We start from the raw sequence: 13,143 nt of genomic DNA, 5'->3' as shown, positions 1-13,143 counted from the left end.
CCCCCCCCCCCCCATTGACATTTTCCCTCCTAATAAATATATTGTTTATAGGGTTCGGGACTGCTTGCAAGTTATAAATTTGGCAATTGTCTTATGAAATGGCGAAATTGAATACAAAGTTTGAATTTGCATATTTGTGTATTTTTTAACTTAAATGTACATACAATTGTCGGGTCGGGTTTGGTTAGGTACAATAGGCGATAATTTTGAGATTTGGGGAGGCCGAAGCCTTTTATAATATGATACTATTATAAAATTGAATAAGCTTAAAAAAATTATGTTTGGGAGGGGCAGAGGGCTGTTAAAGTTGTTGGTGGAGCTTGGCTACAGTTATTACATTAGTATTACATCAGTTATTCGTATATATAAGATTTCATAAGTCTGTTTGTGACAAAACTGTGTTTAAACTATAATTGACATCTAGATTGTAGATTGTACGAAGGAATGAACATCAGTAGATATAAGTACGTGTTCGTTTATCAAGGTGTTCACATATCATCACGTTATTCGCTATTACTTATTTATTAACCTAGTACCTATTGTATGCCAGTATTTTTAAAAATAAAGTTGTTATTATTTATTTATCAGGTTTATATACCTAGTAGGTTATCTACTTATTTTTTAGTTTTTTATTACCAAAATTGCAATATGTTTTATGATTTTTCAAAAATAATATAAACATTTTGCTACATAGTACATATTATATTTAAGCATATTTTGAGGATTTCGACTGCATATTTCGATAATTTTTAGTGCAACAAGTCAAGTCCTGAACCCTAAATTATTTTATTATTTCATAATTAACCTTTTATTTATATACGAAAACTGTAAAAACTTGGTTTTAATCTATACTTAAAACACCCCCCATTTGATAATCCTGGCTACGCTACTGAATAAGAGTACATAGGTAGTTCAATTTCTAATAAAATGTAAATATATAACATTAATAATTCACTGTATCTGTATTAGTTAATTAATAGTTAATACAATTAGTGTCAACTAAAGTAAAAAACATTATGCAACTTAATATTAATAAAATTTAAAATAAAAACTGCGAATTCCTTTTATTTTTGAAAAATTTGTCCACAACATTTTTAATTACATTTAAATCATCAATTTTCAGTCTATGTATACTAAGTATACATAATCCAGATAGTCTCTGCTCTGTCATTGTAGACCTTAACCATGTTTTTACACGGCGAAGCGTACTAAATGACCTTTAAATCGTACATGTTGTTGGAGGTATGGTCATGTAAATGATGATACATTTTTTCATTGACGGAAAAACGTCACAGTCATTAAAAAAGTATGAAATATTTTATTCTTCATTAATTTTATGATAATCAATTTTCTTTATTCAATGTATAAATTATAATATAATTATGTTTAAATATTGAATGTATAATAGACACGGAAAATCTAGGGGGGCATCTCCCCCCAAAGTACGCTCTTGCCGGTTAACAGTTTATTGTGCACTATAAATACCAAAATACCAAATAATATATATTAATATATAATATATAGGTAGTTAAGCGTAGTTTATATATTATATTATTATATTGTATGGCCTGCTGTCTGCAGGGCAAGGGGATACATTTCCATCGGACTGTTTATAAATAAAAACCAAATTTCAATTTATTAATATCATTTTTTTATTTTATACCAGCAAAAAGACATGGTTGTACAACTTGTACTGATATTGTTTTTATTCAGACAAATCATTTTGAACCAAATTAAGTTAAATTTCCTACAGAACGTATTATTCATTGAACATTCTAAATGAGTTTCATTAGCTTTCGCGAGATTCATACGATTTATTCTTCCAAAAAATTCAAACTATTTACCTTTATGCATTTCTATCAGAATTCCAAGTCACAAATATAATTTGGATCTAAAAATGTAGTTTCAGAATACTCCTCTCAATTCCGATTGAAAATATAGGCTTGTCGTTACAGGTGTCTTGCTACGGCATTACACAAATAATAATTTTATAAGGAAAAATATTAAAAATACGTAGTATTTAAATAAGCATTTAAAGTTCGAATTATGACAAAATGTATCAAATTTAAAATATAAAAGTTAAATTTTAGTTCAAAAATTCTAAAATGTTCCAACTTTTATAACTAAGAATTGAACATTTAAAACATTTCCACGTAAACAGGTTATAATATAGTTTATATATTATATAAATTACTTTATTCATAATACTATTGTCAAATATACTTAGTAATATACTATAATATCATACGTTCATATACAATGGTATTATATTATCATTGAATTCAAATTTAACACTATTCATTACAGTGACCCACTAATTGTAAAATATTACACAGCAGAAAGACAACAAAACCCACTTGCCTACCTTTTTTTTTGAGGCTAACTTTAACTAACCTAGACTTAATATCCACTCCATAACTATATGCTGCATTTAATATACGGTGTGATGCGTGATTGGGTGGGATTCATGTATATTTTCTATTATTATTCTTATTTCTTAGAATAAAATTAAATAAAAATATTTTTAAATAAATTCCCTAAATAAAATGATTAATGATGGGTACTGACAATTTCATAAAAATGTATGAACTTAGTTAAGTGCCCGATACAATAACTTATTTTGAAATAACAATTATATAAAAATTAAAAATAAAGTTAAATCATTGTTAAATCACTACACTCACTGTACTTCGACCACTCACAAATTGACTATCATTTATACAATTTCAAATTGATTTTATGAATTTAAATCAAATAAAAAGAATACTTAGTTACAATACACATATTAAATTTTAAACACAAGTATGACTGATCAAGTAGAATATATATTTTAATTTTTAAAAAAATTTACTTTTACAAAAACGTTTGCAGCTTAAACAGCTTTTACACAACTATACATTAACACACAACAAATTGCTACAAAAACATAAACAATCGAATAATATAATTTAGGATGTTGTTTAATAATAAATATTCTTGTACGTATTTTTTCTATGCTAAAGTATATACCGATTTTGAATTAATAACTTAATAGCTATTGTTGTTTTCACAGAATATAAATAATGAGGTATTTATTAGTATGTGATTCCTTCTTGCTCAGATTTTTTCTTAAATATGCTTCTTAGGTATTCATTAGAAGTAATAGTTAATTTCCAGCTTGTGGGTTACGGAAATTCTTTCCTGCATACTTGGCACAGCTGCCCAATTCTTCTTCGATACGAAGTATTTGGTTGTACTTGGCAAGACGTTCAGAACGGCAAGGAGCTCCAGTCTTAATCTAAAATTATTATTATATTATTATTAATCACTATTAGTTATGAGATAGGATTAGAGATAGGATTAGAGATAGGATTTTTATGACTTGCATTTTTTTCCCTTAGATTCTATAAATTGCTATCTTAGCTAAACATTTGTTTCATGCTCCCTTGATGCAGAATATACTATCTTTATTATACATTTTTTTGTTTTTTAGACATCATTTTTAACATTTTTTCATGTTATAGGGCAGTGGTTCTTAAACATTTTAGGACGGTGACCGAATTTTATCCCCGAAAATGTATCGCGACTCACATGATTTATTTACAAGACTCAAAATTAGTTCTAAAAACAAAATTTGAGTATGTACTATTATTATAACTTTATTAATTTATAACTTATAATGAATATAATATTGGCAGGTATATAATGAATATATGATTTCTAAGAATCTACATAATTCAAAAAACTTCTCGCTACCCCACAGTTTGAGAAACACTGTTATATGGCATTTATTTGTAGTTTTGATAAAACATTTTTCTCGAATTTAAGATTTGACTTGTGGGCTTTTGTTATATGGCAGGGGTGGCCAAACTTTTTTTGATTAAGATCTACTGAAGGTATAGTTTTTCTTTTAGGATCGACTAATGTAAAAAAATTATTTAATATTAATAATAGACATACTTATATAAATAATAAAATTAAAGTGTTAAGTTATCTAAAATGAGTGTTTCACATGAAATTTCTAAATAATTTTAAAATGTATTAACATTTTACTGTTGATTTAAAAGCGTGTCGTTGCATATATCATGGCCAAATGAAGACTCCGTGCTTAAGTCTAAACCTAACCTACTCAGCTTTTATAAATTTCATGTGAGAAAATGCCATTTCACAGTAACAGGTTAATCCGAAATATATGTATTTAATAAGTGAATCTACTAAATGACAAATGCATAAGAATAATTAATAAATTCTAACAAGGAGATCGACTTAGAAATCGTCCAAGATCGACCAGTCGATCGCGATCGACCGTTTGGCCACCCCTGTTATATGGGCAGAGTACATATTATATTTTTATTTTACAACCGATTTTGCGTAGCAATTTTTTTTTCACCATAGAAACGAATAAAATGTAAAAATTACCTAATTCCCACTAGGTAGAATATATACAATAAATGGTTTCTTATTAATACAAATTAATGATTCATAAATTGTCTTCAAAGTGGAAAATAAGGAGTGCTACGTTTATGTCACAACACCACGCCTTAATTTTTTTAATTTTTAGTTTACCTTTAAATTTATTTTTAATAGTAACATAATTTTTTTTTACTGTAAATTAAACTTAAAATTTAAATGTTTAATATTATCCATTTATTTTACAATTAATATTTTAATTACTGATACCCATTCACACCCATAACTCTAATTATAATAATTGTTTTTAAATAAAAAAAATTTTTTACTTAATTTGTTCGTAATTTTTAGGAGTATTTAGAGCGAGCAATTTTGCATTTTTGTGTTGTTTAGGTCATCAATGTCCTATCTCTAGTTATGAGCAATATAAACATATAAGATACCATACAGACGGATTCTAACAGTATTGTGTTTATACCTTTAGTGGTTATTATTTAAAAACTTACTTGTCCAGTACTCAATCCAACAACTAAATCAGCAATGAATGTATCTTCAGTTTCGCCTGAACGATGAGATACCATGGTACCCCAACCATTCTTCTTAGCCAACAAATGTGCATCAATGGATTCAGTAACAGTACCAATTTGGTTGACTTTAAGCAACAAGCAGTTGCAAGCTTTCTTTTCTACTGCCTCAGCGATACGTGTTGGATTGGTTACAGTTAAATCATCCCCAACAATCTATAATATCACAAATTAAAGTATATTTCATATAGTAAAATAATAAATATTATAAAACCTAAATATCTATACTTTATCGCGCGAAAGAGAGTTACCATTTAGCATAAGTAAAATAAGCTACAGAAACTGCTCCTGTGTATAACATACCAAATTTACGTTCAGAAAATCACATCGTTATTTTAAAAATTATCGAGCAAATCGACTTATTTTTTAAATGTGAAATGGTAAGAACATTACCTAAGTTTGATAGTATGTTTTTTTATGATTGTTCAATTTTTTTAGTGAAAAATTAAAAATGTTAATAACTCACTTAAAAATGGAATTATTGCACAAAAACCCATTACCAAACATGGATAATATTCTTACCATTCAATTTTTTATTAGGTAGATTCATTCTAACTTTTAAACTAACAAAACTAAACATGAGCTGCTGAGTGTAAATTTGTCATGTTACTTGCTTATAAGACAGAGACAACAAATTACAGATTTTTGGTACAAACAAGTTAAGTCACCAAATAATCTGGTTGCTATGAATGTGATAGGTATTAAAGATATGTTTCAAATTTTAATTTCTATTAAGATCTTAAAGAGTTATGTCAACTTATATCGTTCTGATTTAATAATTATTGACTTAACACCTTTTGACCGCGCATCAAAGATTTAATATAGTGACAACACATGCCAAGGAAATGTCTGAAGTCCTTATTTTTTTCAAGTATAAATAATTGATTTAATGAATACCTGGATATCAGTAGATGAAGTAAGTGTAGTCCATGCTTCCCAATGATCTTGATCAAATGGATCTTCAATTGAAACCATTGGGAACTCCTTAATGAATTCTTTGTACAAGTCTGTTAAAGCTTCAGTTGAGATGATTTGGCTTTTGTCTTTGCTGTCAGACTTATTTTTGAAATCCAAATCGTACTTTCCATCACTGAAATAATTATTATCAGTTATTCAAGTTATAAAAAATATAACATTATATTATATAATATATAACTAACAATGTAATAACAAAAATTAAATCAAGTAAAATTCCTTACACAAAGAATTCAGAAGCAGCAACATCCATTCCAATTTCAACTTTTCCTTTGTATCCAGCCTTTTCAATAGCAGTCTCAATTAAACGCAAACCTTCTTTGTTTTCAAGAATATTGGGAGCAAAACCACCTTCATCACCAACAGCTGTAGCATCCAATCCAAATTTAGCCTTGATAACATTTTTAAGGGTGTGGTATACTTCAGATCCAATTTTCATAGCCTCGGTAAAAGAACTAGCACCTATTTATAAACAATTGTTTAAAAAAAAAGTTAAATACAGAACATGAGAATTGAGTATTTTTTAACTGCAAAAGCTTTATTTTAGTAGTATTAAAAGTATTCACAGCATTTAAAAAGTGGAGCTCAGTTTAATTAGTGTTATTTAATGATTTTTAACCGGTTGTAAGGTACACGGTTATAGATATCTCATTTACACGCACGTGGTGAATATATGCCCCTTAGAAACAGTTGGTATGTATAGAAAATTTACATTACAATGATTATAAATTTTTTTTCTCCTATTTTTTGGTGTAAAATTTATAGCGGACAACCTTCCACATCTATTATTTTATTTCCTAGGCACAATATAAATATACATAGGGTGATTTACTCCATGCGCCATACGACGGATCAAACAAGTTATTCATAACAATATGAAATAACTTAGTAACCATATTTTAAAATGTCTTTTTAATGTTTATAGGATTTATTTTTCTAAGATAGTGAATAAATATTTGTTTAATGACATATTTAACATCACTTTTTATACTAGGGATTTATGCATTCCTTTCGATCTTTGGGAATATTAAATTATCATTAATGTGTGAAGACTGTGTAGTATACTTCCCAACCATTATCCACATTATTCGTTAGATAGATAGTACATACATGTATTCATATGCCATTTCAGTAATAGAACAAAATATAAAATTGACATAATGTCTGACAAAAATTAGGTATGTTGTTCCATTAATAATAAAATAAAAAATAATAAAAATAAAAATTTCTGAATTTATAAACAAGCTTAGTTTTATAAAACTAATTGAAACAATGGACGACTTTGATGCTCAGTATTTATATTAGTATTTAGTACTATAAATATAAATTCATTACCAGTAGGCAAAATCATGAATTCTTGCATAGCCAACTTATTTCCTGCATGAGAACCACCATTGATAACATTGAAAGCTGGAACAGGCAAAATAATTTCTTTGTTTCCAGCCAAGTCAGCGATGTGCCTATTTTATAATAATTAATTTATTATTATTATTATTTATTATTTATTAATAAACGCCAATCAACAATTTTATGATTACATTTTAAATTTAATATATTAATATGTAATATCAATTATGACTAATTTTTAATACAATTGTATGTTTATTTATTTACTTGTAAAGAGGAATGCCTTTCTTGAAAGCGCCAGCCTTAGCTACAGCTAATGAAACTCCTAAAATAGCATTCGCACCAAGCTTAGCTTTGTTAGGGGTTCCATCCAATTTTAACATAATATCATCAATAGCTCTTTGTTCAGTAACGATGAGTCCCTATAACAAACATAATTGATAATAAAATATGTTATTATACCTTAAATCTTAATGGTAACCGTTTATTTATTTTAGTTTCTGAGAGGAGTGATGAATTGTACTATGTTTAAGTTAAGAAATGTAGTCGGCAACACTTGTGCGCAGGCACGTGGCGATACTACAAGGCAGGTATACAGATAATTTACTGGGTGAGGGTGACAAACTGTTGTTACTCGACTGTGGCTCGACAAAAATTGGTCACCGCCGACTATGTCTCTTAACTCACTTAACCCATTAGCGCCGTAATTTTTTTATTTACAATTTTAACCAACATTTTGTTGAAAACATAACATGTTATATCTTAAAAATTATTGTAAAAATCATATGTTGTCATATGGCAACGCACGGCGTTAATGGGTTAAACAGAGTATAGTTTTACAACAATGTGTTTTTAAAAAAATGCTCCAATCTTTAACTACACTGGAGGTTTTTGTTAGAAAATTGGCTAGTTTGTGCTTGGAGTATCAAAAGTAAATTTCAAAGTATTTTTAAAAGTAATAATGAGAAAAAACAATATTGCAAAACAAAAAAAAAAACCCCAGAGAATATTTATATAAAAATAGTTTTTAACAAAATTGATTTCGATTTTTGTTGTAAATGTTGTAAAATGTTCATGAAATATTTATAATAACATTTCCTACTCATTTTGAGCTATTCATAGACATTTTACATTTTTAGACTTTCGGATGATAACATTATTGTTTATAATTAGAAGAGAGCTTCAATATTAATATGTATTGTTATTTGTTGCTATAAAATCACATAGACAAAAGGGGCAATATTCAATATTTGTAATAATATACAAACAAGAAAGTACTACCTATCTACAAATAAAAAAATATATCAAATGTACTTTATGTATGTATTGATTTTATCTACACATGATAAATGTTATTTCTTAATTATCCTTTCAATTAAAATTTTTGCATTTCAAATAAAATTATAATTAATAACAAGTATAAATTAAAACTATTAACTCAGCCTCTATGAAGATAACATTATAATATATTAGGTAAATAATTAAATAATTTTTAGTCACCGCTTTAATGAGAGCAGGTGCAATGATGTTGTTTATGTTGTTGACAGCAGTATTTACTCCTTTTCCAAGATAATTAGACTTTTCATTATCACGAAGTTCTAATGCTTCGTAGATACCAGTACTAGCACCAGATGGTACTGCTGCACGAAAAACTGGTCCATTGTCAATGGTTAAGTCAACCTATTTATTAAATAAATCATAAAATATATTGAATATAGTAATAAAACTGTAAAAAAAAAAAAAAATACTTACTTCTACAGTGGGGTTACCCCTGGAGTCGAAAATCGAACGAGCTACAATCTTTGTAATAGGCATGTTTTCGTTACAAGAAAACCGGTTGAAGTTTGTAGTCTGCAAGTGTCTAAGTACAATAATAAAATGAATGGTTAATAACAGATAAACAATTGTAAGATAGTTTTGGCTGATAATCAAATATATATTTATATGGCAATGTCAGAATGAGGTTACGGTCAAATGCTCTCCAATGATATAAATATAATATTAATTACTGATACAAAAAGTTATGAAGTTTAGTTAATTTAAGTTTAGTTCGTTTAGTTAAGTTATAAAAGTTTCAATTCAATGGATTTAAAATTGAGTCATTAAGGCATTAAGTAATAATAATTTAAATTGGTTAGGTACTTATATATTTTTTTTAAATAAAATACAATGCAGCTTTAAAGATTAAATTAAAATGTATTAGGTAGATAAAATATAATACATTTAAATAGGTAACCAAAGAAAATAAATAAAGGATTATCATTTAGGAAAGGGAAACATACAAACCTAGAAATTATTAATTTTAAATCAGGATACTGTTTGAGGTTCAACAGATATTTACAAAAAGGTACCATCATAAATAAATTTTGAATTCTGAGGACAAAATAATGTAATCATCAAAATACATTTATATTTTATACGGATAAAAACACAAACACAATTTAAGTCTAATATTATAGGTACACAGGTAATAATTTATGCCAGAGTTGTGGGTAATACTGTAATAGATACGTTTTATTTTGTAAATATATTGCATATTCTCAATTTAGCGCTCAACATTTAGATATTAAGTTCTTTTAAATCTTATTTTTAGGTTTGAATAAATATGCTCAAATTAATATTAAGTTTTAAAAAGCAAAGTATTTTCTGGGGAGATTACAGGAGATAATGTAATAAGTCTAAAGGTAAAATTAACCTGAAAGGCAAAGTTCAAATATATAGATTTAAATTAATCGTGATAGTTAATCTGAACATTTGATAGTTTGGTACCTACTCATCTCGACATTTAATAATCTGACTTTAGTACTACTGATAATCTGTATAGTGTATACTGAGTAATATCAATTCATTAGTCCTTACTAGTAAATAATAATGTAGTATAAGGTTATGTAATGTAAAAAAAATATTCATAAACATTATGCTCAGTATTGTATACAATCAACACCATACAAAATTAATTGCAACTATAGATTTTAATTTAATTAAATATATTTTTTTTTAATCCCTAATTAAGTAAATTTTCTATTAATATAATAATAAAACAATAATGAGTATAATATTATGTTGTATTCTATCTTGAAATAAAGCATCTAATATTCTAATAAAGTTTCTAAAAGTTTCTAAAAATATAATTCTTTCTATTTTGGATAAATAGGTTGGATATTATTATGTTATAATTTAGCTTACAGAAATCTTACCTAGGTTTGTTAATGAAAACTTATTACTATTATATATCTATAACCTCGCCTATAACTTAATATTATTAGTTATCAATTATAATGTATCATTAATATTAATTTAAAGTAAATTGATTGATTTATATACAGTAATTCATACAAAAAAATTATACATCATAGTCAAAACAAAAGTTAGAATGATTTAATTTTATCGAAATATCTATATGCTCATTATTGTCCGTGTAATATTATTATATTTTAATCATCTTAGAAATATTGGATTACTGCAGAAACGTATATAGTGTATGTGACCATAATTTGTTTTCTGCCGAAAAGGGAGACACTTTCTTCAAGTTTTTTATAATTACCAATATCAATTGGATAAAACTAAAAGACGTTCACTACTTAATTACTATGGCAATTAATTTTATTTCTTTATAAAATTAATATTTATAAATAGTAAAATAATATTTTACTAAGTCTATACTTAGTAGGTAGTTAAAACATAATCATAATAATTTATGATTGAAATAATGAGGATAGGCATTACGTGCCCAAATGGTGTAAATTGTATAACTGAATACGTGAAATATATGTAATAAAAATGTATTTGCATAAAAATTAAAAATATTGAATTTTTATGAATGCGGGACAAAAGTGGAACGCAGATTTTAAAACCAGGATAATCCCTTTAATTTGGAACGTCTGATCAAACTATCCTTACAGAAGTCTCCTAGCATTCACTATTATATTTAAAAAAAATATATTCAAATATTCAATTGAAATGTAGATCCAAACTTTCGTTTACAAATTTTATTATCTGAATTACTAATATATAATTATATTAACCATTCAGATAATACCTTGCATTTAAGTAGTTTAATTTACATGTTTTTTTTTTTTTGTTATTAGTTATAACTAATTACTAATCAACAAGGAAAAACGTCAACTATTTAAATACATAGGTATTTGGCGGTTAATGAAGATCAAAAATATAAGCTCCACAAATCATTCAAGGTTGAGTCAATTAACCTTGAAACACCTTGTTTTTCTACCCGCAAATATAACATTTAATGAAATCAACAGATAAAAATATAAAATTAGACCAATTAATAGAACAATATAAGCTTTATAGCATAATGTATAAATACAATATAATAAATATACAGTGCTATAAATGGGACCAAAAATAGCTACCTACTAAAAACAAAAAAAACTACCTATATTATGAGAAACATTAAATTTCTGAAATAAGCCCTAAAACAATACATAATAAAATATAACATAAATAACAGTATGTCATAGAAATAGACATCTCTTAGTTTCATACAGGTACTTATCATTACAAACAATACACTTCAACATAGTTGATTACTTAATGACAGAACAATTTAATCAACACCATGGCTTAAATATACAAGGTTATTGCAATAGTACCCCCCCCCCACTATATCATTTTATCACGTTAAGGAATTAAAATGGCAGCGTAAGGAGACGACGTATACTGGCTATAGAATGATATTATATGCTATGATATGGCCCATACCCTTACGCTGCCATTTTATTTTTGTTTGATAACAATAAGGACTATGTGCAATAACCTTGTATATTTAAGCCATGATGAACACTAATGGACAAGCATAATGGGAGGTCATGCCACAATAATCTCTATTAATACTTGTGTTTAACTTGTATATACCTAGGGACGTACAAAATAAGTGTTTTCTGTAAAATAAGGGATATTTTTACCATCGTTCAGTGTGTAAGCTTAGTGTCATGATAATGGGACCATTATCTAGAGACTAAAGCCTAGAATTTATAGGGATGATGGTGAATCCCATATATTTAAACACAGAATGCTGTACTTGACTACACCCATGAATAACATATAGGTAATCAGATTATCTATGAATGCTATGACAGCATAGACTCAGGTTTGACTAGGTATAGTGGGTTTTTCATTGAAAATAGGTAGGCAGGAAGTGTTGGCCTGGTTCATAACCGAACCCCTAGAAAGCATAATAAATCCAGTTTAGCACGGGAAAGGACAAAATAAAAGCTTTAGACACCACAATGAATGGCCTCGTCAACAGACACGATTTACAATAAAATATAAATTACCTTTTCAGATCATTGAAATAAGCATTGTGGGGGGTGACAAGAGCCTAAATTACGGCCAAACAATAGCCAAGGGTTGTGTCTCAACTTTTTTTTCTTTTTTTTATATTAGTGAGATTTCAGCCAACAATATTAATAATTAACAATTGTAAGTTGTAATACACATTTGTAACTATTTCTAATCAAAGTTAAAAAATCTGTTCACAAATTATCATTAAGTCTAGATAGATGACAAAATATGTCAGTAAAACTTTAAAAAAAAAAAAAAAAAAATACTTTGGATAGATAGATACTAGTAAGTACTAGTAAGTAGTAACAATAATACGATATATTTATCAAACAGTTCGGAGTGACAATAATAAAATAATATGGGATAATGAAATTGTTCGGTACTCACATGCAATGAACAGCGGTGTGCCGATGAGGTATCGTCGGACGGAAATGAAATGGCGGATGAGGAACGTCGACGGATATCGATCGGCGGATTGTAACAACTACGGTAGTCGGTCACCGGGAAATGGGAATGGGAAATTAGGAAAGGAGAAAAGGACGTC

At 27.3% G+C, this 13,143-nt stretch overlaps 1 protein-coding gene across 2 annotated transcripts; it reads right to left on the bottom strand.

Annotated features, from left to right (window-relative positions):
• Positions 1–2,803: 2,803 nt before the first annotated feature.
• Positions 2,804–13,143, bottom strand: LOC100164819 (enolase). 2 transcript variants are annotated; one of them, XM_016800269.2, is made up of 10 exons: positions 12,987–13,109; positions 9,582–9,668; positions 9,048–9,156; positions 8,796–8,975; positions 7,563–7,717; positions 7,284–7,408; positions 6,173–6,410; positions 5,871–6,063; positions 4,896–5,129; positions 2,804–3,277 (listed from the first exon to the last, which is right to left on the bottom strand). In XM_016800269.2, exons 2-10 carry the CDS (start codon positions 9,650–9,652, stop codon positions 3,146–3,148), a joined length of 1,437 nt encoding a protein of 478 aa, XP_016655758.1. In that variant the 5' UTR covers positions 9,653–9,668; positions 12,987–13,109; the 3' UTR covers positions 2,804–3,145. The 2 variants fall into 2 exon arrangements, with proteins under 2 accessions (XP_016655758.1, XP_001948161.1); XM_001948126.5 differs by lacking the exon at positions 9,582–9,668 and having other exon boundaries at positions 12,987–13,143.

The sequence above is a fragment of the Acyrthosiphon pisum genome, chromosome A2 (genome assembly GCF_005508785.2).
Source record: "Acyrthosiphon pisum isolate AL4f chromosome A2, pea_aphid_22Mar2018_4r6ur, whole genome shotgun sequence".
NCBI lineage: Eukaryota > Metazoa > Arthropoda > Insecta > Hemiptera > Aphididae > Acyrthosiphon > Acyrthosiphon pisum.
The sequence above is the reverse complement of the archived record's forward strand: the minus strand, read 5'-3'. Positions and strand labels throughout refer to the sequence as shown.

Coding starts and splice junctions, on each gene's coding strand:
- LOC100164819 (XM_016800269.2), bottom strand. CDS start 9,652: ATGATGGTACCTTTTTGTAAATATCTGTTGAACCTCAAACAGTATCCT. Junction 8,976..9,047: donor GGGGTAACCCCACTGTAGAA/GTAAGTATTTTT, acceptor TTTAATAAATAG/GTTGACTTAACCATTGACAA. Junction 3,278..4,895: donor TTGGATTGAGTACTGGACAA/GTAAGTTTTTAA, acceptor TAATAATTTTAG/ATTAAGACTGGAGCTCCTTG.